The 25,023-nt window shown below is 48.9% G+C and overlaps 1 protein-coding gene across 1 annotated transcript; it reads right to left on the minus strand.

The window, feature by feature from the left end:
* Positions 1 to 3,742: 3,742 nt before the first annotated feature.
* On the minus strand, positions 3,743 to 24,926 carry LOC144129869 (uncharacterized). Its single transcript, XM_077663930.1, has 9 exons — positions 24,099 to 24,926; positions 19,935 to 20,056; positions 11,873 to 11,982; positions 10,907 to 11,047; positions 9,769 to 9,833; positions 7,848 to 8,070; positions 5,366 to 5,626; positions 4,635 to 4,974; positions 3,743 to 3,975 (listed from the first exon to the last, which is right to left on the minus strand). The coding sequence occupies exons 1-9, from the start codon at positions 24,428 to 24,430 to the stop codon at positions 3,743 to 3,745; spliced, it is 1,827 nt and encodes a 608-aa protein (XP_077520056.1). The 5' UTR covers positions 24,431 to 24,926.
* Between the last annotated feature and the right edge of the window lie 97 nt (positions 24,927 to 25,023).

A 25,023-nucleotide genomic window follows, 5' to 3' on the forward strand; every position in this document is an offset into this window, starting at 1 on the left:
GGACAGGCACACCGGGTAATATAGCGGCCAGGTGTACCTTACAGGATAACATTTTGTTATTGGCTTCTTCACAGCTCACATGAAACTTATGCTGACATGTTTGTGAATCACCGGACAGGCACACCGGGTAATATTAGCGGCCAGGTGTACAGCACCAGTGTTTTATGTATCGACGGCAAGTAAACTTATCCGAGATAAAGTTTCAGACAAAGCTGCAGCTGTAACGCAGCTCCACGATAAGTCCTTTCAGCGGCTGCGCATAGACACGCTATACAGAACTCGACATAAACTACATATATGCGCGGTGCTCTCTTAAACTGCTGACATTTTCTCGTGTTTTCTCTTCACATTTTTTCACCAGCGGGGCACCCGGTTGGACGCCAAGCGCACTATCCGCAGCTGGATCAGTGGCCCCAGCCTCTCGGCCTACGAAGGTAAGATTGCCTGCACCGGCGACAACAGATTGCTGGACCACATCGCCGCCCTGGAAGTGGCCTTCGCCGCCGCCTTCGGCCCTTCGGAAGAGGAGCGCAAGAACGGCTCCATGTCCGCGGACGACTCTCTCATCCGGCTGCCGCGTTCGAGCGAAGTCTACTCCCCGGAGATGGTCTTCTTCCTGGTCTACTGCCGGGCCACGTGCGGGCTGAAGGCGCCCACTTGCGGCGACGTCCTAAGGCGCGTAGCTCGCTTCGGCAGAGCATTCGGGTGTCCGGCGAACTCGCCGATGACGTCAGCGCCCACCTGCTCCTTCTTTGGGAAATGAAGGAGTTTGATATCGGCACCGCACGTTAGTGCCCAGTGGGTGACGTTTTACAGAAGGCAAGGAGATTGAATTGTAAATTGGCATCTCCTCAAATCAATTCTTAATATCTTGTATTCAATTCAGAGCATGGTAGATGACATGCATCTCTACAGCACCGCACCTCCTGGACTTATGGAAGCTAATTTTCTCAATGATTTGCTCCTCGAATGTATGTATATATTTGAAGTTGTGAAGTCTTGCGTGTATATTCTTCCACTGCGCTTGCGCTCTAACCCCTGGCTCATGGACACCCCTACAGTGAAGGGTTCGAAAGAGGGCAGCGCTCCACCGCCGAAGTCAGCCGGCGGAAGCTACCTCCTGCGACGGATTCGTGTACTTCGCATGCAACTCTGCGAACATTCTCGATTCGTAACCCTCACGAGTGGTCAAGACACTCCTTTTCGTGCAACGAACCTGCAGCATCTGGATGAAAACTTCCCTCCACTGCTGTGTAAACAATGTCCTTTTTCGAAATTTTGTTGCCCTGTTGGTTGTAGTCCTCTGGTTAGAAGTGCGCGCACACGTAATGCACATAGGATACTAATGGACAAGATATGAACCCTGCCTCATCATGGTCTGTCTAATTAGTCCACGCATCTACTTTGTATGCGTCGTTGGTGCAGAATTCTACGCTCTTATCGCTTGGCTGATTTTAAGATAGTAGGATTTTGCATGAATGTGCGTTGTAAACGACCTGGTCACTTGTGGCGATGCCACACTGAGGCCCCCGATTAAACAAAGTACAAGAGAACTAGAAAACCATGGCCATGCGCTGGATGGAAACATTGCCCATACCTTTCGAAAAAAATTCCCAGGTGACAGGGCTTGCTCATAGGCCGTCAGTGCATGCTTGAGCGATTAAACTTTCTGAAGAACAGGCATTCATTTTCTTGTTACTAAACCAGTTGAATACCCGGCTAGATGCAAACCTGGTAGCTTTGAAACTTTCGGAAATGATGAAACTTTCTTGCGTGTACCGAGTTTGAACCCGAAGTGTAAGTAAAAGTTTTTTTGATTTTGAGCAAATTTGTGACCATGAGTGTGAACTGGCAGCCCATGCTGTCAAATCCCTGTCAAATTTAGCGCGTCAACAGAATATGTACGCATTACACGTCTGGCCACGTAGAAACACGACCTTCCCTGAATGTCATGAGAGATCTGAAACATGAAGACTGCCCTTTCAGCACAGTTCACGATGTTCTCGCCAAACATGAAATGTCTTCTGTAAATGATGCCGCTTTTAGCCAGCAGCTGCAAATAGCTCCTGTGTTACTTACGTATGCTGCTTTCTGTCACATAATAAAGGTGGTTATATAAATATTTGGCCTGAATACACCACGACTGCGCTTCAATTCATGTCTAGAATTTGTTATTGGCTCAGCTGCCACTGCAAGAGACTTCAGTTGACATCGGAGTAAGAGAAGCTTCACAGGCAATGAAAGGGGGAATAACTGGCAGATGAGAATCATTTCTGTGGACTAGTGCTCGAAAAGGTCGAAACACTCTGCTCTATGCCTCATGACCTCAAATGTAGGGAACACTGAAAAAAGTTAGCGTGTACTAATCAATTAGCGTCCACATACGCGCTTCCAAATGGCTACAGAGGCTCAGAAGCTCCACAGTACCTGCACTTAAACAACTGAATAACTCCGATTGAAAATAGTTTTTGGCTTTGCAGAAGAAATTTGCAAGGACTGCGAATAAAATCGTGGCAGAGTAACGGCGGAAGCAACAGGCGTGCTTTCTGAAGGGATACTCGATCTAATCCCATTCAGGTCATTAAGTTTAAGATGTCCTCCGAGTATAACGCTCGCTATTTGCATGTACTCCATCGTTTACGAACATATATTCACTGAGAAACAGCAGTGGTGCAAGCGTCGTGTAATCAAGGCGCCAAAGAACTACCCGTGATGCTGTCTACCAGTAGGGACTGCACAGAGGCGTTGGTTTTCCATGGGAAGAACGTGAGAATGGTGATCTGTAAGAGTATCTGGAGAGGGAGACTCAGTCCTTCCACTGTTATTTACGAGATGTATTTGGACGTTAAAGCGTGAAAATGTGCAAGGATCAACGAGGAAGAGCTCAGCAGCCACAGATTCACTGATGTGATGGTAACCAACTAAGAGGATAAATTTCAACGAAGCGACTGTGGCCCTAGGTTGGCTAAGTGCAGCGGTTGGCCTTAATTTTTAATACACGTAGCACTTACCAGTAATTGACTACCCCGTATAGAGAGTCGTAGACCCATTCCACAATGCTGGGAATTTATAGATGAATTCATATTATGATTTCTCTTCCTCCATTTCCAATCTAAGACCCCCTTCCCTACGGCAGAGTGTGATTATTATGCGCCAAATAGCCTCTGTACTTTGCACAAAGACGCGGTTCTTCCCATTCAGCCATATGTACAGGTAATTTAACTACCTCCAAATCCCTCGCACGCAGTAAAAGGCGCACTACTGTTGCAGCGCAGAGATGGGCGGATGACCGCCGGTGCCACGCGCGAAGATGTTTTAGCACCATGCGGGCCAGCTTTTTTTTTTCTCTCCACACAAACCGAGACTCGTGTGCATAAGACATTTTATAAAATCCCAGAAAGGGGCATTGTACCGTGCTTTAAGAAAACTTATTGCGAACGCGCATTATTTAAAAACCGCACATCCTCGTGGCTCTGTCAAACAATAAAAAGGCACCCTCGTGCAAAAACTCGCTGGTAATATGCACGAAGTGCGAACAGTAATTTAATGAAAATCCATGTTTGGGTTAAAAGGGAGATATAACTTGTAAGGAATAAAAAAACAATGAAAAGTAAAGAAAGAGAACTCGCTTTTTCTTGGAGATTCTTTAAGCATAACAAACAGATTGGTTAGCAGAGCAAATGTATAACGCTCGCGGTTACTTTGTAGAAATTATGCACAAAATTTAAGCATAGTCCTATAACTAGCAGCTAGGGGGCTGAGCACCGCTAGCTGTAGAGGGCGCAAAACAGACGCCCGAATTTGATGCGTTGAACGAAAGAGCAGTGGTGATCGGGTTGACGGCATCTCCAGCGCCCTGTTCGGCCTCCTCGCTTGACGCTGCTGTGGATGGATAGGCAGTCTGCACACCCATGTCTTGCATGGGCTGCTGCTGCTGATGATGATCGTGGTGCAGCTGCTGGGCATGGTCGAGGCCTGCGGTTAGAGAGGCAAAAGGTGCTATTGTACACACGCAACTCCAAAAAAAAAAAGCTGCTGCCTGTTTCAGCTAGGCAAACTAACAATGCTTGTCACGCCGCGGGTTCGCCTTGCACCAACGCTCTACAGCTGACATGTCATGGACCATTTAGCAATTCATTAAGCACAGTTTGGGAGGAACTATTTAATGGCCACCAGCTTTCACTCTACATCTGGCATCATAAAGGCCAGGGACTCCAGCAAGAGACAGACGAATAATGACTAATGGTTTATCTCTGAAATATATGGACTACCCCGCTAAAGCGTATATCCACCACGCGGAGTCTATGCAGAAATATTTAGCTACCCAAAAGTACAATAACAGGAGACAATCGAATAGGGCAGACATAGCGCTGTTTTTCTATCTTGCTGTCTTTGCAGTTTTTTTGCGCAGCTTTCTAAAAATTAAAAGATGCGCTAACAAGTTCGCCAGAAAGTATTTATGTAGAAAGGTCTGTTCAACTGTGCTGTCGTTTTAGACGCTTGATAGTGGCTTCGCAAGTGTTTGCGAGCTCGGCAGCAGTGCCCTGCATCTTCGCTGAAATGTATACTCTGCACCTTGTATTATTAGCAACGTTGTTGTCCATACCACGTAGAGAAAAGGCTTGTACACCCACCGGAAAAGGACATGTTCTGCGGCGGCCTACTCAGGCTGCTCCTGGCCAGCGCCAGCCAGTGCACGTATCCGGAGGGCAGCACGTCGTAGTTGAAGCGCAGCAGGGGCGGCGGTGTGCTCGAGTTTGGAGGGGCGCTGCGCGACCAGCACTCTCGGAGCGCGTGCGTCGCGGCAGTTGTCGAGGCCCCTGGGCCGAACGGAGGCATCGACGTCCGGTGCTCTGCAGGCGGCAGCGAGCCGCTCCCCAGGCCGCCGAAGCCGAACAGCAACGACCTCTGCTGCTGCTGCTGGTGCTGCTGCTGAGGCAGGCCACTCTGCTGCTCGATCAGTGACGACAGCGCCTGAGCAATCCGCGGAAGGGTGCCCATAAAGGAGCAAGCAGAGCAAGGGTGTCCTAAATTTGAACAAACTAAAGCTCAGTTTTTTCATGCGACAGAGAGGAGGGCTTGTTGCATCAAGGGCATCATCGAAATATGCCTTCAGTGTCCAGCGTCGCTGTCCACTAGGAAAAGACGTGGATTTGAGCTCACCATTCTGCTCAGTTTCGGCTGTTACAAGGCAGCGCACGCTATACTTTGCGTAAATTAACTCTGGCGAGACTAATTATACTGTAATAATCTGTAATAAATCTATTGTGACATGGCCAGGAGGCCCTACAAGCGGCCAAAATTATGGCTATTATGCAGGGAGAGCGCGGCATATCTGACGCAGTGACGGTACCGCTGCACGAACCTCCCTGTTCAGTTGCATCCCCTGGAGCAGGGCGCCCAGTTCCAGATGCGCCCCCGGAGCCAAGCAGCTGTGCTGCCTGGTCGAGGAAGAGTGCCACGCCCCGGAGCCAACCGGCTGCTGGGGAAGCTGCTGCGCCGGTTGAGGAGGCAGGGACTTCCACACGCCGCCCGAGAAGTGGTCGTGCACCGCAGGCTTGGGGTAGACGGTGCGGACGGAGGCCACTCCGCTCGAAGACAGTGGGTCCGGGGTCGCCGGCAGCGCCTGCGCGGTGGGCAGGACGGCGTTTGAACGACGCCTTAGCGTAAAGAGGGAAGGATAGGCAGGGAGATCAACCAGACAGAGCCCGGATGGCTGGCTGGTTAGAGTGGGAGGGATTGAAGTAATATACCACTTTTGAAATTCGTCCGTCTGTGCGCTTCCGTACTGCAAATGGGCTATGGCAGAAGCGCGCAAAATAGGCAGACTTATCAGAGGAAGATTACTCTGCATGAACGGCACAGTTTAGAAGGTACGTGCAATCAATCAAGTTGTGAACAGTAAAAAGCGCTACAGGCGGGAAATACAGGTACCGAAGATGAATTGGAACAGTGGCACGGTGCCTGTGCGAAACGGAAGGCCCGATGAGCTTACAGCACATGAAAATAAAACGTAGGACAACGCTACCCTGCGTGTTTTCATGCGTTTCGAGTTCATTTCAAAACGGCGCTTCGAACGGCAGGTGCTGAAAATTGCAGTGGAAGGAAGTAGAAGCCAGAAGACCACTTTCAGGCGGACCACAGTGCGACGAAAGGATGACGTCGAAAGTCATAACAAAATAAAAAGAAAGTATCGGGCTGTGAAGGCAGGCAAATCTTAGAGTGAAATGATTATCTCTAAGGTTAAAAAACCGGTATTGTAGCACATGCAGGGTATGCGCGCATGAGCACTAAATCCGTCAGTAATGGTGGCCTATCCAATGGGAACTCATTAGGTGAGTCAGAACTGAAGTAATGAACTGCATGAAAAAACCGAAATGTTTTGAAAAACCTCACGCAGCCACAACCGAGATATGTCTGGGGTAGAGGACAAGGATGGTGAATTTGTCCGTGGGAAATGTGTCGGGGATAGTTGCCGTGAGTTAATCGCTTACCTCGCTGGGTGTCCGGCACAGTTGTGCTTGGAGCAATGTTCTACTGCTGGTAAACAGTCGCGACGCAAAGAAAAAACGTAAAGTCGCTGCCATAACCCGGAGCACGGTTTGGTTTATGGTTTATGCGGGTTTAACGTCTCAAAGCGAATCAGGCTATGAGAGACGCCGTAGTGAAGGGCTCCGGAAATTTCTACCCCCTAGGGTTCTTTCATGTGCACTGACATCGCACGGTACAGGGGCCTCTAGAATTTCGCCCCCATCGAAATTCAACCGCCGCGGCCGGGATCGAACCTGTGTCTTTCGGGCCAGCAGCCGAGCGCCATTATGTGCTTAACGTGCAATTATGTGCTTAACGTGAAAAAACAGCACACCGATGCGTGCGGAAAAGGTCTGACGAGGTTGCTAAACTATCAACTGGTTTATTCGGAAGCTTCTCTTTTATATGAGGTAATACGGAGGGTTTAACGTCCTGAAGCACAGTGGCCTACGAGGGACGCCGTAGTGGAGGGCTCTACGTGAATTTAGACCACGGAGTTTATAACGTACAATAGCATCATACGAAAGAACGCAAGGGGTTGTATAGAAAAATCCCTGCTCAGTCTGCTCGGCCTCGTACGTGGGGGAAACGAAGAACTTCGCCGAAAGAATGAGGCAACACAAAGCGGACGTCCGACAATTGAACCGCCAGCGCAGCGCGGTTGCCGAACACTGCGAGGAATGTGACCACCGAATTGACTTTGACGGCACAATTGTCCTGGAGGCCGAAGCTAACCAGCGCAAGATGCTTCTGCTGGAGTCGTGGCACATACAGCAGACACGAAGGAGTGTTAATCGCTCCCTGGGGACACTTCCTTCGTCTCATACATCCATGGTTTGCGGCCATTGACCCAGAGGTATTCAACACGAGGGCTTAAAAAGCCAAGCTGCGCCTCGCCCGTAGTCACACCGTGAAGAAGGGACCGAGCCGGTTCCGAAACGTTGTGTTTTTCAAAAATTAACCTGGTTGGCGTCAGTCATCTTTCTACTAAACTAGCATCGCAGTCCATCGGCACTTTTCGCATTTTGTCTACATCGAGATGCGGCCGCCGGGGCCGAGATTCGATCCCTGGACCTTGGGTTGAGCAGCAACGCCACAGCCACCAAGCTGCCATGGCGGGTCTCATATTTATGTCGAACAGTCAGATTAAAACACGAGAAAAGTGGCTCTTTCGTATAAATGAAGTTGCTCGAGTAAACGAATTGACAGTTCAGCATCGTGTCTCGCCCACCCTTTTTTTCTCTCATTCCTTGTCCCTGTTTCAGCTGATTTTCGACGTGTATTAACTCGCTCAGTTTCAAGCAGTGCTTCCTCACCTGCAGGCCGTGGTGCTTGGGCGTCGCTCCGGCCATGCGCAGGAGTCTGCTGGCGGTTGCGGCCCTGCCTGCGCGCAGCTCGAGCAGCCTGCGCCAGTCGGGCTGCTGCGTCGCGGGTGCAGACGTGGAAGCAGACTCCGGGAACATGCCGCGAGATGACGGGCTGCTGTGGAAGCAGTCCTGCTGCGCAGGTTGCTGCTGTTGCTGCGATGGAAAGCGGCTCCTGGGGGCGCCAAAAAAGTATGCAGGCAGATAAGGAGCAAATCCTGAGTCAGTGTGAGAGATAAAGAGGCAAGCGAGATAAAATCGCTCAAGTAATCGATGTCCCTGCATTGCAGAAGCTTCCACACAGCACACCTTGAGGTCAAATTGCGTTGCAAAAGCCTGAGTATACCTCAGCTACAGGTAAAATTATTTAAGGTTATGAATACCTGTTTTATACAGATTCAGAAAGAACATACACCGAAACCAAGAAAAGCATTGGGGAATGTTTTAAAATCTGCTGTGTTTATCAATGAAAATTAGTGGTGTAGTCATTTTATGGCCGGAAAAAAATTAAGACAAACAACTACATTCCGGCAGGTGGATCCGAACCCACGACCTCCGAATTTCGTGTCCGGTGCTCTACCAACTCAGCTATGGCGGCGGTTGTCTAAGCTTTACTTCCGGGGCTATTTGTTTGGTTTTGGTTTTATGGGTGTTTAACGTCCCAAAGCGACTCAGGCTATGAGGGACGCCGTAGTGAAGGGCTCCGGAAATTTCGACCACCTGAGGTTCTTTAACGTGTCGCAGGGCTATTTGTGTTGCGTGTGAACGAACCATGAGAATGTTCACCTGCGCCACCCTCGTCCATTGCGGTGGACATAGGACGTCCTGTATTGTCGCGAGTGTCGCGTGATCAGACGGTGAGGGTGGCAGCTGTCTGTGCGAGAACCCTCTTATGTTGCTTCTGACGCTGCTCTAAAGCTCTGTATAATTTCTCGACCGAGATAACGAAGTCTTGCGTCCCTTGAGTTCATAAAGTCTCGCTTTAAAATTGAAAATACATGTGGAAACGAAGGAAATATTTAGAGAGTTCAGACGTAATATCTATGAAGTTCTGTAACCGCCTGAGTATCTAATAGAGTAACCAAGACTGGCTCGTATGTACGCATTCGGTTCCAGCGGCGACAACTGCTTATGACATTTTTTGTGCTCCCTTCCTTGGCGTTAAGAAACTTGTGGTTATGCCATGTAATATTCTACAGTGCGAAAAAGATGTAAACACAAATACTGAAGCAACAGACCGCTTCTGACTCGTATCGCTCATGCACACATGAAAACACGCATCGGCAGTCCTGCGCATGACTTGTTCAGATACTGAATCTTTTTTTGAATGTTTGCATGACGTGGACACCTTTGAGTATTTTTTAAAGACTTATCAAGTCGGGTACTCAAAGTCCCGGTTTTTTTAATGAAGCCTTTAACCACGAGGCTGCCGCTAGGAATTTTTACAGGCAGTTGAACGCTAGCATCAGACACTGGTCGCTGAAAGCGTAGGAGGAGAGAATCCAATCATAACGAGCCCTTGTAAGAAGTCATGTAAAGGCAGGGAGTACTACAATATTAGTGATTAGCGAAGTAAAGCACTTTCAATGAAAAAAAAAATGCCTGGCGCCGGCGGCCCTTTTATTTGTTTCATGCATCACTGTGGAATTCGAAAATATTGTTAGAAGTTCTCGTCAGCAGGCTGCAAAGCTGGGTCTATTGGTACATGATCATGCAAGATTCTAAACCAGCTGAGAATGCACAGAAAAAGCGATACCTGCGAGACTACGCAAGGACGTCGGAGCTGTCCCTGAGTTGTAACGTCTGTGCACCTTCCATTGTTTTTGCCAAGCGGTTATCTGCATCTGCATTGAAATGAGGAATACGAACTCACCTGGACATTTCGGACCTACGGACCAGTAGGAACTCGCTGGCCAGCGCCGTTCTACTCGTGCGAACCTGCAGAAAATAACGAAGAGGGTAAATAGACCGCTGACCCCTGTGGTAGCCACACATCCCACGTGGCACGCATGAGCAGCAGAAAACACCAGCGGTTTACGAAAGTTTTAGAGCGAGATGTCTACTCCTCGGGGTACAACTCCCAATTTCGATGTGACTGAGACAATGACCCTCAATGCCTCACAAGGCCAAACTGAACTTAATTGCATGGTGGTATGGCCCAAGCTATTTACGTGATTAAAGAATTAAGTTGGGCTAGTTGGCGCTTTTGATCCACGGACTGTGGCATATTACTAGCGTTAAAATACAAAGGATAAAGAGCGTCTGTCCTGTGTGTTTCCGCTCTTTGTCCTTTGTATTTTAACGCTAGTAATAGGTCGCAGTCTGTGGTGAAGCTATGGTAGTACGACCACGTGATCATATGAGTTATGACCATTGAGTACCTGACGTTGACCTTCGACCTTGATCATTGACCTTGATATTTGATTTGAGACAGTTTATGCTTAAAAGAGCTTCGATCGTGTAACTAGCTTCAGGACACGTTGAGCCCCAGCCATTTTTTGAATAATCTTAGCAGACCTATAAATCGAGTCAATGTCGCACCTGAAAGCATTAAGTGGTGCTCACTGCACGTGATGCTACGAAAGGCTATGGGTAGTGGCTACGTGGACGCGAGGCTGAACAAAGCGAAAAATGGCTCGAAGTCATGCCTAATCATGTTTAGATGGAGGCACCTATTTTACGAGTATCCACCACTCAAACGTAAGGCAACCTTTCAAGCATTCACTCTTATTTGAGCCGGACCTCCACGCTGTTGCACCCGACACTTTCTGCTCTTCTGTCGTCGTTTCAAAACTTCCATCCATTGCGAAGACATGACACAGCATGAACATGCTATGTACTCGGTACCGAACATAAACAAAGTGGCCCTTCTCTCAACGTACCGCAAACGTGCCAAGGGAACTTGAATCCAGAAACCTAAGTGTTCAATACACACCCTGTGTAGTGTGGTTGACCAGCCCCGACCACTCACAGCGAGAATGGAGTATGCATGTATGATGAGAGTACGGTACCTCGCTGCTGAGGGAGACGACGAGGAAAGCCGTGCCGCGCAGCGGGAACCGTATGGCCGAGCTGCCCGATGGCCACTGGTCGTCGCGGAGCTCCAGCAGGCGCAGAGTGGGCTCGTACTCGCCGCCAACCTTGAGAGTGGTCTGCCGGAGGAAAAGGGAAAACTAGGAAGAGGGTGAGGGAGAAGCCATGGCAAAGACGGCCACCTGGCTGTAACTAAGGCTTGCACCGTTTGCCTGTTCATATACGATAGGCCTATAGGCGCGACAGATCGGCCAGTGACCGTGAACAGCTGCCCCGTTTTCCGAAGTAAATACGAAATAATTATACTAAAATAATATAAATATTATAAAAATACTAAATAAATAAATAAATAAATCCGCTTGCTTCCAGTTCAGCAAGGCGATTGTTCAATGCTGACTGCTCTCAAGCGGCAGTTTTAAATAGTGAGCATTAGTAGCCCCACCGTGAAGAAAGAGCGGCGTCCGACGTTGCATGTATTGTGAACACCGTCTGCAAGTTGTCACTGGCCAACCACCAAAGTGGAGAGAGAAAAATCCTCTCCACTTATAAGGGAGGAAGGCGAGGCCGGAAAGTGGCAGCCGTGGGCGGAGGAGGTTCTGCCGTGGGCGAAGGAGGTTCTGACGTGGGCGAAGGAGGTTCTGACGTGGGCGGAGGAATGCGCAACCCGAGGGAGGTTGCCAAGGGAACAACCTGGCTGGTCGCTACCGTGGAAGGTAGAGGTCCAGCCAGCTAACGCCGATGCAATTTTGCTTATTAATGAACCATGCCGGCAAACCTCGCTTTCCGATCAAAGAGAGGACCTAATTCTAAAGCATCGCCATCGCATAGCCATTAATGAACCTCCCCGCAATGTTTTTTTACTCTTCATTTCGAAATGCGGCGAAAGAATCTCGGACACATTCGGGTGTGTTGCATGCGAGAAGGCAGTATAGTTCATTAATTACCCCGCTCTCCTGCAGGCCGCCGTTGGCGATGGAGTTGAGGCTGAAGTAGAGAATTCCATCCATCCACTGCATCCCGGCCAGGTTGTTCGGACGCGGTGCATAGTACGGCTCTGCAAGAAGAAGGTAGAACTCATCGCGAGTGACAGCTGTAACGAGGGACGGCACAGAAAATAAATGGGGTCCAATCTTTGCCTTGTGGGTTGGTGGTAGCCTTCGGATGCAGAACTGCAGACAGGGAGTAGTAAAAAAATTAAGCAATTGAAAATTTGGTAAAAAAAAAACCGCATAGGAAAGTAGGTAATATTATCGGGCTACAATTAGTGCAAACGATAAGCTAGTGCTTGAAACGAACCAGTCAGCTCAAAGCTGCCCCTCATGGAATTGCCGCTGCTGTTCGACTTGGCGAGCACTTTAATCAGTCAGCACACGTTTAGCAGGAGGCGGCCCCACCGATGGTCCAAACACGGAGAAGGGGGCAGCTTGTCTGAAATCTTCCCTCTCACGCTTGCAATAGACCCGAAAATATGTCGCGTTCATCTGGCGACGATGTTTAGTTTTACTGCCAAGAGGGTATGCGTTTCGACTCACAAACTTCATCGTCATCAGCCTGACTACGCCTACTGCAGGACAAAGGCCTCTACCACGTCTCTCCAATTAACCCTGTCCTTTGACAGCCTGCGCCCACCCTATGCGCGCAAACTTCTTAATCTCATCCGCCCACCTAACTTTCTGCCACCCCCTGCTACCATTCCCTTCCCTTACCTTGGAATCCAGTCTTACCCTTGGATCATCGGTTGTCCTGTCTTCGCATTACATGCCCGGCCTAAGCCAATTTCTTCCTTTTGGTTTCAACTAGTATGTCGTTAACCCGTGTTTGATCCCTGACCCACTCTGCCTGCTTCCGGTCTCTTAACGTTACACCTACATTTTTCTTTCCATAGCTCGTTGCACTATCCTTAACTTTAGTTGAACGCTTAAGCCTTTACGTTTCTGCCTCATTGCTTAGTACCGGTAAGATGCAGCTGTTTTATACTTATCCGTTGAGGGATATCGGTAAACTAACATTCACGATTTGAGAGACCTGACAAATGCGCTCCATCCCATTTTTATTCCAGTTATTTAACTCTCGTGATCCGGTTCTGCGGTCACTGCCTGACACAAGTAAACGTATTCCGTTATCACTTGCAGCAACTCGCTACCAATTGAAAGCTGCTGTTTCCTTTCCGAGACTGTTGAACAGTGCTTTGGTTTTATGCATATTAAATTTTAGACCCATAGTACTGCTGTGCCTGTAACTCATTGATCATGTTTTGCAGTTCACCTCCTGAGTGACTTAGCAGCGAATCGCAGATTACTAAGGTATTCTCCATTAACTCTTATCCCCAACTGTTCTCTATCCAGGCCTTTAAATACCTACCGTAAACAGGCGGTGAATAGAATTAGGGAGACCACGTCTCCCTATCTGACACCCTTCCTTACTGAAATTTTATTGCCGACATTATGAAGGTTTGATTTTGATTTATGGGGGTCTATCGTCCCAAGTGAGAGGATTTATTGACGGGAAAGGAAGAGAGGTTGGTCTGAAAAATAAATATCTGGCCTGCTACTCTGCATTGGGGAACGGGAAGAGGAGAAAAAAAGAGGGTCACGATGGGGGATGATGATGATGGGAGGAGGCAGATAAAAATACATAAAAATAAAAAAACAAGGCACACTTTCTAACATCACAAACGCGAGGCAAGGTCCGTGCCGCTTAAAAAGCTTGAGAGCGCTCGCGTTTCCTGTACAGTTTTCAATCTGGCCAAGCGCCGAGGATCAAATCCTCCGAGAAGGGCCTTGTGTCTATAGACACAACGTCCCAAAGCGAGTAAGGCTATGAGGGATGTGGTAGTGAAGGACTGAGAAAATTTCGACCACATGGGTTTCTTTACCATGCACTGACAACGCACAGTAAACGGGCTTCCAGAATTACGCCTCCATCGAAATTCAACCGCCGCGGCCGGGGTCGAACCCGCGTCTTTCGGGTCAGCAGCCGAGCGCCATAACCACTGAGCAACCGCGGCGGCCCGACTTTATGGAGGACTATGGCAGCTGTGCACCCGCTATAGATATCTTCCAATATTTTTACATAAGGCTTATCTACACCGTGATTCCGCAATGCCAGCTTGACTGCAGACGTTTCGACTGAGTCGAATGCTTTCTCGTAATCAATGAAGGCTATATATAGGGGTTGGTTATATTCAGCACATTTTTCTATCACCTGATTGATAGTGTGAATATGATCTATTGTTCAATATCCTTTATGAAAGCCTGCCTGATAATTTTGCTGAATGAAGTCTAATGTCCTGACTATTAGCGATTACCTTAGTAAGTAAGTACCTTGTAGGCAACGGACAGCAAACTGATAGGTCTAATTTTCAAGTCGTTGACGTCTCCTTTCTTATGTATTAAGATGATGTTAGCGTTCTTTCAAGCTTCTGGTACGCTCGAAGTCATAAGGCATTGCGTATACAGGGCGGCTAGTTTTTCTGTACACGTAATGCCTCCTATATGAAAACCAATCTGTGCACAAAATATACGAATTTTCGGCTATTTCTCCACTAAATTTGAAACTAACTTTTGGATATGGCGTGGTGAAGGAGCGGCACGTCTTTTAGTTCTTGTGCGGGTGCCAGTTAAGAACAGTGACATCTTTCGCTGTTCCTCTTGTCAAAATAAGTACTAATTTTCTTACTTTCGTACCAAACCGCTGCACATTCTGCAATCATTGTTCGCTTATTTCAATCATGTAAATTACAGATTTGAATTTGTATTTTGGCCGTGCATTGTTTGTATTGTTTCATGCTTTTTGTTGTTTTCTTTTATTGAAAAATGGATTGTTACATGTAACTACAACATAAAGCCCACTCCTGCCCAAGGCCTCGCACTCAAGCCGCAGTGCTTGATAAATAATAATGTGCAAACGACTTGAAAAATTAGACCGATCAACCTGCTTTCCGTTGCCTACAAGGTATTTACTAAGGTAATCGCTATAGTTAGGACAACGGTAGAGCTCAATCAACCAAATGATCAGGCAGGCTTTCGTAAAGGGTACTCGACAATAGATCGTATTCACATTTTCAAGCCCATCGCGGGTGGCCTCCCTAAGCAGCTTTTCGCTGTAATAACATAGCTGCTGGAAGCTTTGCACTCTCCAAGGGCCCTTCCTGGGCGTACGCGCCCAGCGTCGGCGCTATTGGCGTACGCCGGAAGGGGCGTCAAAAAGGGGAATGTTCCTGGTGCTGGCTCGCTTCCCCTCTGGAGCCGACTGAGATAATTTCAAGCGTGGAGAGCAGGGGGGGGGGGGGGGGGCGATGAAAGGACCACTTAAACCGCGAAGAAAAGTTTGGGGAACCTGAAAGAGCTTCAAGACATGAAGAAAAGAGTCACCGAGAGCTCCGCGATCCTCCCATTGTTATAAACCGGAACCCTCTCCCGACGCGTACACGAGCGCCCGTGCGCCGACGCCGACATCTAGCACGGACAGATATCGGCGCCTCACCGAGGCTCGCTGGAGTCTCCTGCAGTGCGCATGCGCAGACCGGTTTTGGCGTACGCCAAGAGCGCCGACGCTGAGCGCGTACGCCCAGGAAGGGCCCTTGGAGTTGGCGCTCACATTCTCACAGTGGGTTTTTCGCTTGCTCCGTCACCGCCGGAGCCGACGGAGGGAGATCCGCCTAAAGATACATATAACTTGGGCGACATAGGTGCCAAGCTTCTTGATAGTGGTTGTGTTACGTCCGTTCGTCTGGAGAAAGTATCCTAGGACTCTTATAGTGCCAACCCTAGGTACTAACCTACCCCCAACGACAATCTCTATCGGGCCGTATAGGTGAGGGAAGCGAGTCTCTTTCTTCATCTGTTCTTTGGTATTAAGCGAGATCTGATTTTTGAGGGGAGCAGGAAAGCCCTCTCTCCAGAGCATAGTTTTCAACTACCTCTGCCGCTGCCTGTAGTCGGTATGAGATGTCAGCGTTCGTTCCCCCTGCTGTCCAAATGGTTATATCATCGGCATATATGCAGTGCTTTAGCACCCCCATTTTATTTAGCTGTGGGACAGTCCTCTCATGGAAAAATTGAAGAGCACTGGAGAGAGGATTGAACCTTGAGGGGTCCCCTTATTGCCGAGCCCAATCTGCTTTGAGGAGAGCCCTACAAAGCTTATAGTGGTCTTTCGATTGCTTAACAATCTTTTGACATAGGTAAAGCACTTTATGCCTACTCTGGCCTCACTGAGGCCTTCAAGGACCGCTCTATGCTCCACATTATCGAAGGCTTTTGTAAGATCCAGCGCCAAAATTGCCCTGCCCTCTTTAGTTCTGTCGGAATCATCAAGTATATCACGTTTAAGGCTTCACATAACTGCTGTGCGCTAAGACGCGGTCTATAACCTACCATTTCCACAGGCCAGAGTCCCTCGCTCTCCATGAAGCGCGAGACTTGTCTGCACCACCTTTTACATGAGCTTGCCCAAGCAAGACGTCAGAGAGATGGGTCGCATGCTGCCCAGATCAAGAACTTTTCCTGGCTTAGGGAGAAGTACTAATTTAGAGACTATTTCTCCCCGTCCCAAATCTTGTTCATTAGCTCAGTTAGAAAAGAGATAGAATTATCATCCAAGTTCTTCAAAGTGATGTTGGTGACCCCGTGAGGACCTGGAGCAGATTTATTTTTCAGGTCCTGTAACGCGGCCCACACCTCTACAACCTCGAACGAGGAATCAATGCTTCTATTTTCCCCGCCTTCATATTCCGGTAGTGGAGAGCCTGGGTCTTGACAAACATAGGTTTTGCGAATCTTATCTAGCAGGTCCTCCTTACTCCCTTTAAAGTTATGCTTGATATTGGTTTGATTTAGCCTGGTCTCCCTCTTGGATTTGGTTGGATTAATCATAACTGAGAATGGCCCAGGTTCTGGATAGACTAATTAGATCCAAGTTCATCACACATATCCATCCAGTTTCTTTCACACAGATCAGCGGCATGCTTTTCTGTGCCTTTGGTTAGTCTCGCAATTTCTCTCCTAATATTGCGATTCCATCTTTGGCTTTTCAGTTCCCTTTCCAGATCCGCTGTCTTTCTCAGGAGATTGCCTAGTTGACTGTCCAGTCGGGGCACCTCTAGGGTGTCTCGAATAGTATCTGTTGCTTCCTTTAGGTCTTTATTAAGTGCCCTCTGCCCTGCCTTGAGAGTAGGCCAAGCTTTAACTTCCAGGGATTGCCTAATTTCTCAGAATTTATCACAGCCAGTGATTTTTCTGCTGATTTTGGGAGCCCTTCGGTTGAAGACAATGGTGATCTCCAGCACACAATGATCGCTCCAGAAGTTCTATCCAGTGTTCCTCCATTCGACATTGCCACATCTGTGTGCTAGAGTAACATCTGTTGACGTGTCATTATTGATGCTGTTCCCAGATCTAGTGGGAGCTGTCGGGTCCGTTAAGATAGACATCCCATTGATTAGGATGGCCTCTAGGAGTCTTTCTTTGGGGCAGTGAGTGTTATAGTCCCATTCCGGATGCCTTGCATTAAAATCCCCGCATATGAGGAGCTTGCTATTTCCCGCAATTTCAAGCGCCTTTTTGAAGAGAGGGGTGAAGGATGCCTCCCTCTGCCTAGGGGGCTATAGATGTTAAGTACAAAAAGGTTCTCCCTTTCCTGGTTACCGGAGTAGATTTCAGTTAGAACCGGCTCTATCTCCCCGTCCATAGGATGTTGCGTGACAGCAGTATTATGCTCGACCAGAGTGGCAACTCTGGCTTTCGCCCCTTTGGAACTCGGGAAAACGTCTGTAGCCCCTGAGACCGGCATTTTGCGTGTTGGTCTCCTGGAGAGCAATCACTAATGAGGGAGCTGCATGTGAAGTAAAGATTTATTGCCCGGGTATCCCCGACAGTTCCACTGCCAGACGACGCAGCCGGCAACTTTCCAGCTCTTATTTCTGTTCGCCATTGTGTCTACCCCTAGCTGCTCCAATGACACCCTCCTCGTGAAGCGTGCGCATGAGCCAGCCTAGGTTTCCCTCAATACTTAACATTTTAGTTTGCAAGTTTTCTTGCCTTTCTTGATTTTTATCTACCAATTCCTTCAGGGTCCTAATGTCCGCCCCGAGCCTGTCCGAGCCTGCTGAGCCTATCATTTTGCCTCGCTCTCTGCTCTCCTCTTCCTCACTTGCAGACGAGAGGGGTCCCCTTAAATTTAGCTTTCCTAAATGCTTAACCCCCAGCCTTAGCTCTGCATTCTCCTTTTCAATATTTTCCAGTTTAATGAGTGCCTTATGATTTTCCCTGGTCAACTGATCTAGTTTATCCTCTATGCTTTGCCCTGCCACCTGGGAGAGCTTACAGTCATGCTTGGTTGTCTGTGCTGCATTCTTCAGTCCCCAGGGGTCGTCCGGGTCTCTTCTCGCTGCGCCTTGCCCAACGTTCGCCCTCGAAGAGATTTTTTGTAGCCTAGGCTTGGGCTTCGGCTTGTCTTCGGAGTCTGTATCAGTCTTCTCCGGGATAGCAATCTTTACGACCGTGTTTCCTCTAGCGGCCGATTGCGATCTGCTTCTCGAGCGTGACTGGGATTCTCCCCCATTTGCTCTCAGGCCTTCAAACCTATTACGTAGGGGGATATGTTCTGCTTTGGGTAGGCTAGTTTGTTCTCGTAGCTTCTCCCATTACTTGCGTCACACAAAGTACGGAGTCCTGAAGATTTTTGTACAATTCTTGTCCCCCAGTTGATGTTGTCCGAGGCACAGCGCGCACCTAGGAGTGTATTTGTGATCACTCAGAGGATTAACAATGCCACATCCCCTGCATTTTGTGCTTCCGGGTTCGGGCACACATCCGCCCTATGCCCGAAACGTCCGCAGGTTGTGCATACTTCATATTGTTTCTTAAAGAGGCGGTACTTCAGCGGAGTTGGCTTGAAGTTTACAGTCCACGGCATTTTCTCCTCCACAAAATTCAGATGAATTGTTCCAGATTCTTCTTCAAGACTCCTGGCTGATGCAATAGTCGGGTTACCTGAGCAATTTAGTATTCTGAGCACTTCAGAATCCGATATGCCGACGGGGATATCATGAATTACGCCTCGGCCGAAGGTCTCCGGAGTGGCCAGGTACGATAGCGCCTTAGCCTCTCCTCCCGTATACTTGAGAACCTGTATGGCCTGATATCTTCTCGTTCTCTCCACTTTCAGTGGCTGCCATAATGGTATGATTCTTGGAATTGACTTACTTCGTCCCCGCGCATTACTTCGTCTGTCAGGCCACCGGCGGCTGCTATAACATCTGTGAACTCGGCGAGCCCAAATCCCTGAGTGATTTTATCGATGCCGCCCTAAAGACGGATTGCTTCTTTGGCCCATCCCTTCGGTGTAGGTTGAGCCATATGGACCGAGGTGCGAGCTTCTTTGAGTGTCTTCTTAACCAGCAGTTCCGCTGCTCGCTCTTCGCTAGCTTTCTTTTGTCTCTCGGCTTCTTGCTCAGAAACGTACTTGCGTCGAAGTTTTATCTTCCATTCTTCTCCCTCCGGAGCGTGCAAGCCTTCCTCGTTATCCGTATTCTCTTCACTTACTTGCATTTCGGTGCTGAGATACACTATTCTCCGGAGCAGACGTCATGTCTGCGCCCGAACGCCGATTCCCCGGAGCGGACGCCCTGCCAGCGCCCGAACGCTGAACGCAACCACTAACACTGTGGAGGAATTCACAGAGCTCAGTGCGTAAGGCGTAAACTGTTCCTAGAAAACAAAATTGTGGTCGTATCAGTGATTACTGGACGAGACTACTGCAGGAATTTCTTGTGCGCCGCGGTTAACGTGTGCCTGGGCCCGCTTTCTCGGGAGCCATCCTTCTACAGCCCATATTCTCACCTCTTCCCAAACATGTTCTCCCCAAACTGGGCTTCTTCCGTCCACGTTATGCACCGTAGATGACGCATTGTCACCCACAGTTTCACAGAACCGACCACGGGCGGTTTGTACCGTCGCCTGACTCTTGATGTCGTTCTTTAGGAATGTTCACGCGTGCGCATACCTGTGTAGTCGTACGGAGTGAATGGTTCGGCCCCACCGCCACTGATTTCCACGAAGTCCAGGGCCAGGAAGTACCTCCGGTTGAGCCGGAGACCGGTCAGGCCTATGTGCAGGCAGGGGAACCTGCGATGGAACGGCAGTAGCACTGATGTTGAGCGCCACCGAGTATGGGAATGCTTGAACACTACCCGATAAAAACATTGCATCTTATGCCCAAAAGTGAATGCACGGAAGATGCCGGGGGCTACAGTGAAAGTCGTTCGCGGACAACTGGAAAAACCTAGTCAATGTAAGCCCCTCAGCCGCGCACTCTGCGTAAGGGTCCGCGTCGCACGTGACGAACACTAAAGCTCTTGACGTTCATAAATGCTAGCGAAAATTGTGAAACAAAAAGAAGGTAAACTGCCAGAGAGCACCTCTTGCGACATATACCCTCGAATGCCACACTTCGTTAACTAAAAGAATGCCACCTGCCTCTTCCAACTTTTCTGCGCTCTAAGGCATGAACGCACGTTTTCTTCACAAGATCTTGCTCCATGCGTGTAGTTCAACCTTCACTCCGGAAACTGGTGGTGTTTTTTCCAGAGTCAACTTTTCTTTCGTGATCGCGATGGATACGATCGAAACAAACTGCCTCGTGTGGCAGCTTGTGTTCTTTTCTGGGTGCGCATATTTACGAGAAGCTAATTTCTGAGCGAACCGCTTTCCACCGTCTCGCTTGACATTTTCTTATCACCTACATGCACAAACTTAAACATAATTAACTTAGGGGTGTATAAACAGTTCGGCTTGTGCCCTCCCGCATTTGACCAGGCCAGCTTCACGAAAGGCGGTATTTTTTTCACAGTGGTTCAGAGAACTTTTTAACGGCATGAGCCTTACCGTCGTATGACGCCATCAAGGCGCTGAGGACGAGCCAGTCGCGCTTCGGACGTGCGGAGAAATGTTAGAATACTGCAGAGAAAGCAAGCGGAAGTACCCGCCACTGCATAAAAAAACTAGACAGGGAGCTGTCAGCATCTTGGCGGCAGTCGCAGACAAATTTGTACCCGTGCCTGTTTAACTACAACAAAATACATCTGATAGCATACAGGGACACCCGTCCTTGGTGCGGTGCTAGACCGACTATCATATTACATGGGTATGCCAGTGTACCACGGCAGTCCCGGTGATTCCGAACACTACTCCAGAGCAGGGGTAGGCTGCGCTGTCCAGATACGACAAGGAAGACCAGCTACGGCTGATTGATCGCGCGTGTCGGGCAGCAATGAACTCTAAACAAAAATACACCTATATAGGAGTAAAAAGAGTAAGTTGCAGTTTAGCGCACTGCTTTTTAATAAAAGGGAGTGCGCTAGTGGACCGTTTACTCCCATTTTACTCCTTTCTGTTTAGGGTGTGGCCACCGGAGTCTTAGACTAGGGACTCGACCGCTGATGACGCCGACAACGACATTTGATTTGAGTGAAAAAAGTTTCTCTCTCGCGCGCGCAAAAAATATGAAGATAAGGACGTATGTTCGGTTTACGATTGCTTGCGCTACCTGGTACTCCACGGGCCCGTTACTCTCGTCGCCAGCGTGCTAAACATGCGGTGAGGAGCGGCAAAGCATCAGAGGCAGCGCCGCGAACGAAGAGCTTCGGTGAACCTTCTTCAGGCTGCTCGTTTGGAATCCAACACCAACTATACTGTGTTTGGAACGACATACGCACACACCCTTGGTGGCTTTTGAGGAACACGTCCTCCACGTAATGATATATACTGTAGCATGGCAAGGGAAGTCGTAAGTTTTAGTTTTGGTACAGTGTGCCCAATAGAAGGACAAAAAAGGGGTGCAACTACGCCTTCGAGTAACGCTTGTCAGTTTCATTGATTCGTGCGGAATTGCCGAGGTAAACATCACGGGTACAAGAAGCGGATTTCTGAGGCCAATAAATCAGACGCGCCTACTTTCTTTGTTCAGGTACCTCCAATGTTAAAGTAAGAAAAAGTCTGCATAGAGTTTTTTTTCTGGTTATTTCTCTACTAAAGACCCTAGTGACTTCCGGATATTATACGCCGAGAGAAAAACTAGTTATAAAACACGTAAAAGTGTGCTTGTCACGCATAGCTATGAAGTAATAATTTCCTGAACACTCAGACTGCTTCCTTTCATAAGGAGGAGGGACCTGTACTCGAAGGCGTAGCCATAGTGGTCCTTCACAGTCACGCTTCCTAAGTGTGTTCCCGTTGAAGTTAAAGGCATGAAACAAAATATCATGGATATAACTCATTAGCATCCACAAGTGACTGTTCATCAATTCGGTCTCACCCTGCTATCTTCCAGACGTTCCAGTTAGCTTATTTCGCTGAGCGACTGTCCCACACAGGTAGGTGTCCCAGGTTCGAGCCCCGGACAGGGACGAGTTTTTACTTACTTAAATTTGAGATGAGAAAACTATAGCTTTCCTCTGGTAGCCACAACGTTGCGCTCAGGTGCATGATAATTAGTAATTACATTCTTGATAAGAAACTGTCTCCAGCTTGAAGGATTACCCTACACCCATGGTGCTAATAGAACGTAATATTAGAGATATTAGACAAACGCAGCAGCTTACATAAGAAAAAATTCAATGTTCTCTGCCCGCAATCATGACGCCTAAAGCTACTCCGGAATAAAAAAAAATTGGCTGTGGTTTAGCTCTGGTTAACCCTAGTTGAATTGCGAAAGCTTCGTTTCTTCGGCACGTCGTCTACGCAGCGTCTCATCCCGACGCTCTCGAGAACTCAAAGCGGTCTCTTCCGCAGTTCAAGAGTCACTCCGGGACGTCGCACTTCTTTTAGCCGCATCTTCGTTACGACGCTCTTCTGGCGTATCTTGAGCGCGTTGTCTCTTCCTCGCTTCGTTGCGTCTCTTTTGCGCTCTCCATAACGACTACAATACACTGAGGCGAAGCGCATATATGTATATATATACCCCCCGCGAGGCAACACCTCCTCTCCCTCTAACCCACCGGAGCCCATCTGGCGGAGCGAGCGGCGACGGCAGGATGGATGGATACGGCTGAACCCTTCAAATCGGGCGGTGGGTCAAGCCACCTAGCCATGACATGAAATTTTACTCTTCTCTTGATTTTAGCCACCAATCAGATAACCTTCGCTTGGTTATTTCTACCCGCTTAAAATCTACTTTCCCTTCACTGTCATTAAACCGCAATGCTTTGGATAAATCAGCCCCGCTGCTTTCCACTGTAGGGTGAAGCCCTTTACAGAAAACTATCAAGTTTTCAGCCGTTTCCTCCTCCTCTCCGCACGCAACGCACAACGTGTATTGCTCGTGGTACCTGACTCTATATGTCTTAGTCCGCAAAACTCCCGTCCTGGCCTCAAACAACAGAGTTTCCCCTACAATTATCATAGGTATTTTCTTTGGCAATTTCCTGCTTAAAAATCTTATATGTTCCCAGCGCTTGATTTCGTCAGCATCCCCGTTTTCCTCAGAGCTCTGTTTCTTTAACCTTTTTCTTAACCGATAATTGCTGATTTGCCCCCTACTGCTGTCCAGATATTTGCTTGTCAATTTTCTAGTTCTCTTTCTCCATTTCGTATCAACATTGTTTATATACAGGTATCTGAAAACTTTCCTGGCCCACTGCTTTTCCCCCATTTTTCTCAATCGCTCCTCAAATTCTATCTTACTGCTAGCTTTTCTGCTCACGAAGGACGCCCATCCCATATCACCCTGTACCCCCTGATTTGGTGTATTGCCATGTGCTCCCAAAGCTCTCTACAGGCTCTGATACATTTCCTGATGAAGTGGCGTCGACGGCGGCGCCATCTGTTGGAGCGGGACTGCGGCGTTGCTAGGCAACGGTGGCTCAAGGTCGTTCGTGGGCCCGCGCATACGGCCGAAGTGCGCAACGAGCCGAAATGGCTCGCTGGCCTGAGTAGTAAAGCTTTCGCTTTAAAAAAGCCCCAGAACGTTGCTCAGCTACCAGCTTTACGAAATATTACGCTCTACGAGTGTCACAGCACTGCCGTGTAAGTTAAAGAAATTATTCAGTGCTTGACGCGTGCTGACCTTTCGATATAGAGCCCATGCCTTGCAATACTTCAAGTGGGAATTGGAAAGACTCGTCCAAAAAATTCCGTTCCAAGTCGCAAGTTGTCCAGAAGTTCGCCTCACCTTCCACCGCTGGCCACCACCACGCCGGTCATATCGTCCCTTTGGGTGTCCCGGACATTGAACCCGCGGTTGTCGCCGCAGCAACAGCTTACCGGCGACCCGCGGCGCGTCACCTCGACGTCGCCGACTTCTGATGCCTCGTCCGTGGAACCATCTTGACAGTCGTCACTGATGCTGACAGCCTTCCCGCCATCGTGTCCCTGCAGCTGCGCATCGATGCCACTGAGTGCGCTCGAAGAGATGGGTACGCCGGCCCCGCCTGAGCAACAAGGCTTGACGCTCAGTTTTTTGAGGTCCTTGGCGTCGATACTCTGCACCACGTCTTCGAACATTCCGTGTAACGTGAAGTCCAAGTCGCCGTGCGGTGTGGTGAACTGTCGTCGGCGAGTCGTCTTCAGTAACGGGCACCGAAGTCTTCTCAAGTGGGCAGCAAACGAAATGCGGTCACTCACAGTCGGCCACGAGAAACACGAATGTTCATTGCGGGCGTTGTGAAGACGTTTCGGTAAACGTCCGTCTGCGAAGTGGCTTTATAGCTTGGGCGCACACGACAAAACCGCATTCACACGGTGGTGACGACGGCTTTAGTTCGAGCAATATGTGGTAGCGTAAATGCCCATCGTCCTTTTAGATGCGACGCAACTGGCACAGGCGATCAAAATGGCGTTCTTGGAAATGAATCGTGGCATCCGCCCACTGCTAGCCGTCTGACCGGAGCTGCGTGCGTTCTTGAAATGTGCGCTGGTATGCCGCGAGTAGATCGACTGCGTGGGCTCCAGCATCGAGCAGTCAGTAGGCGCGTAACAGAGGGCACTGCGATTGCTTCACAATGCTGCTAAAGTCTGCTACTGCTGATCACTTGGGAACGAGACTGAGATAAGAATGTGGTCTCAGCGGCGTGAGCTTAGCGCTGGCCTAATCGCCG

The sequence above is a fragment of the Amblyomma americanum genome, chromosome 4, assembly GCF_052857255.1.
Source record: "Amblyomma americanum isolate KBUSLIRL-KWMA chromosome 4, ASM5285725v1, whole genome shotgun sequence".
Classification (NCBI taxonomy): Eukaryota; Metazoa; Arthropoda; class Arachnida; order Ixodida; family Ixodidae; genus Amblyomma; species Amblyomma americanum.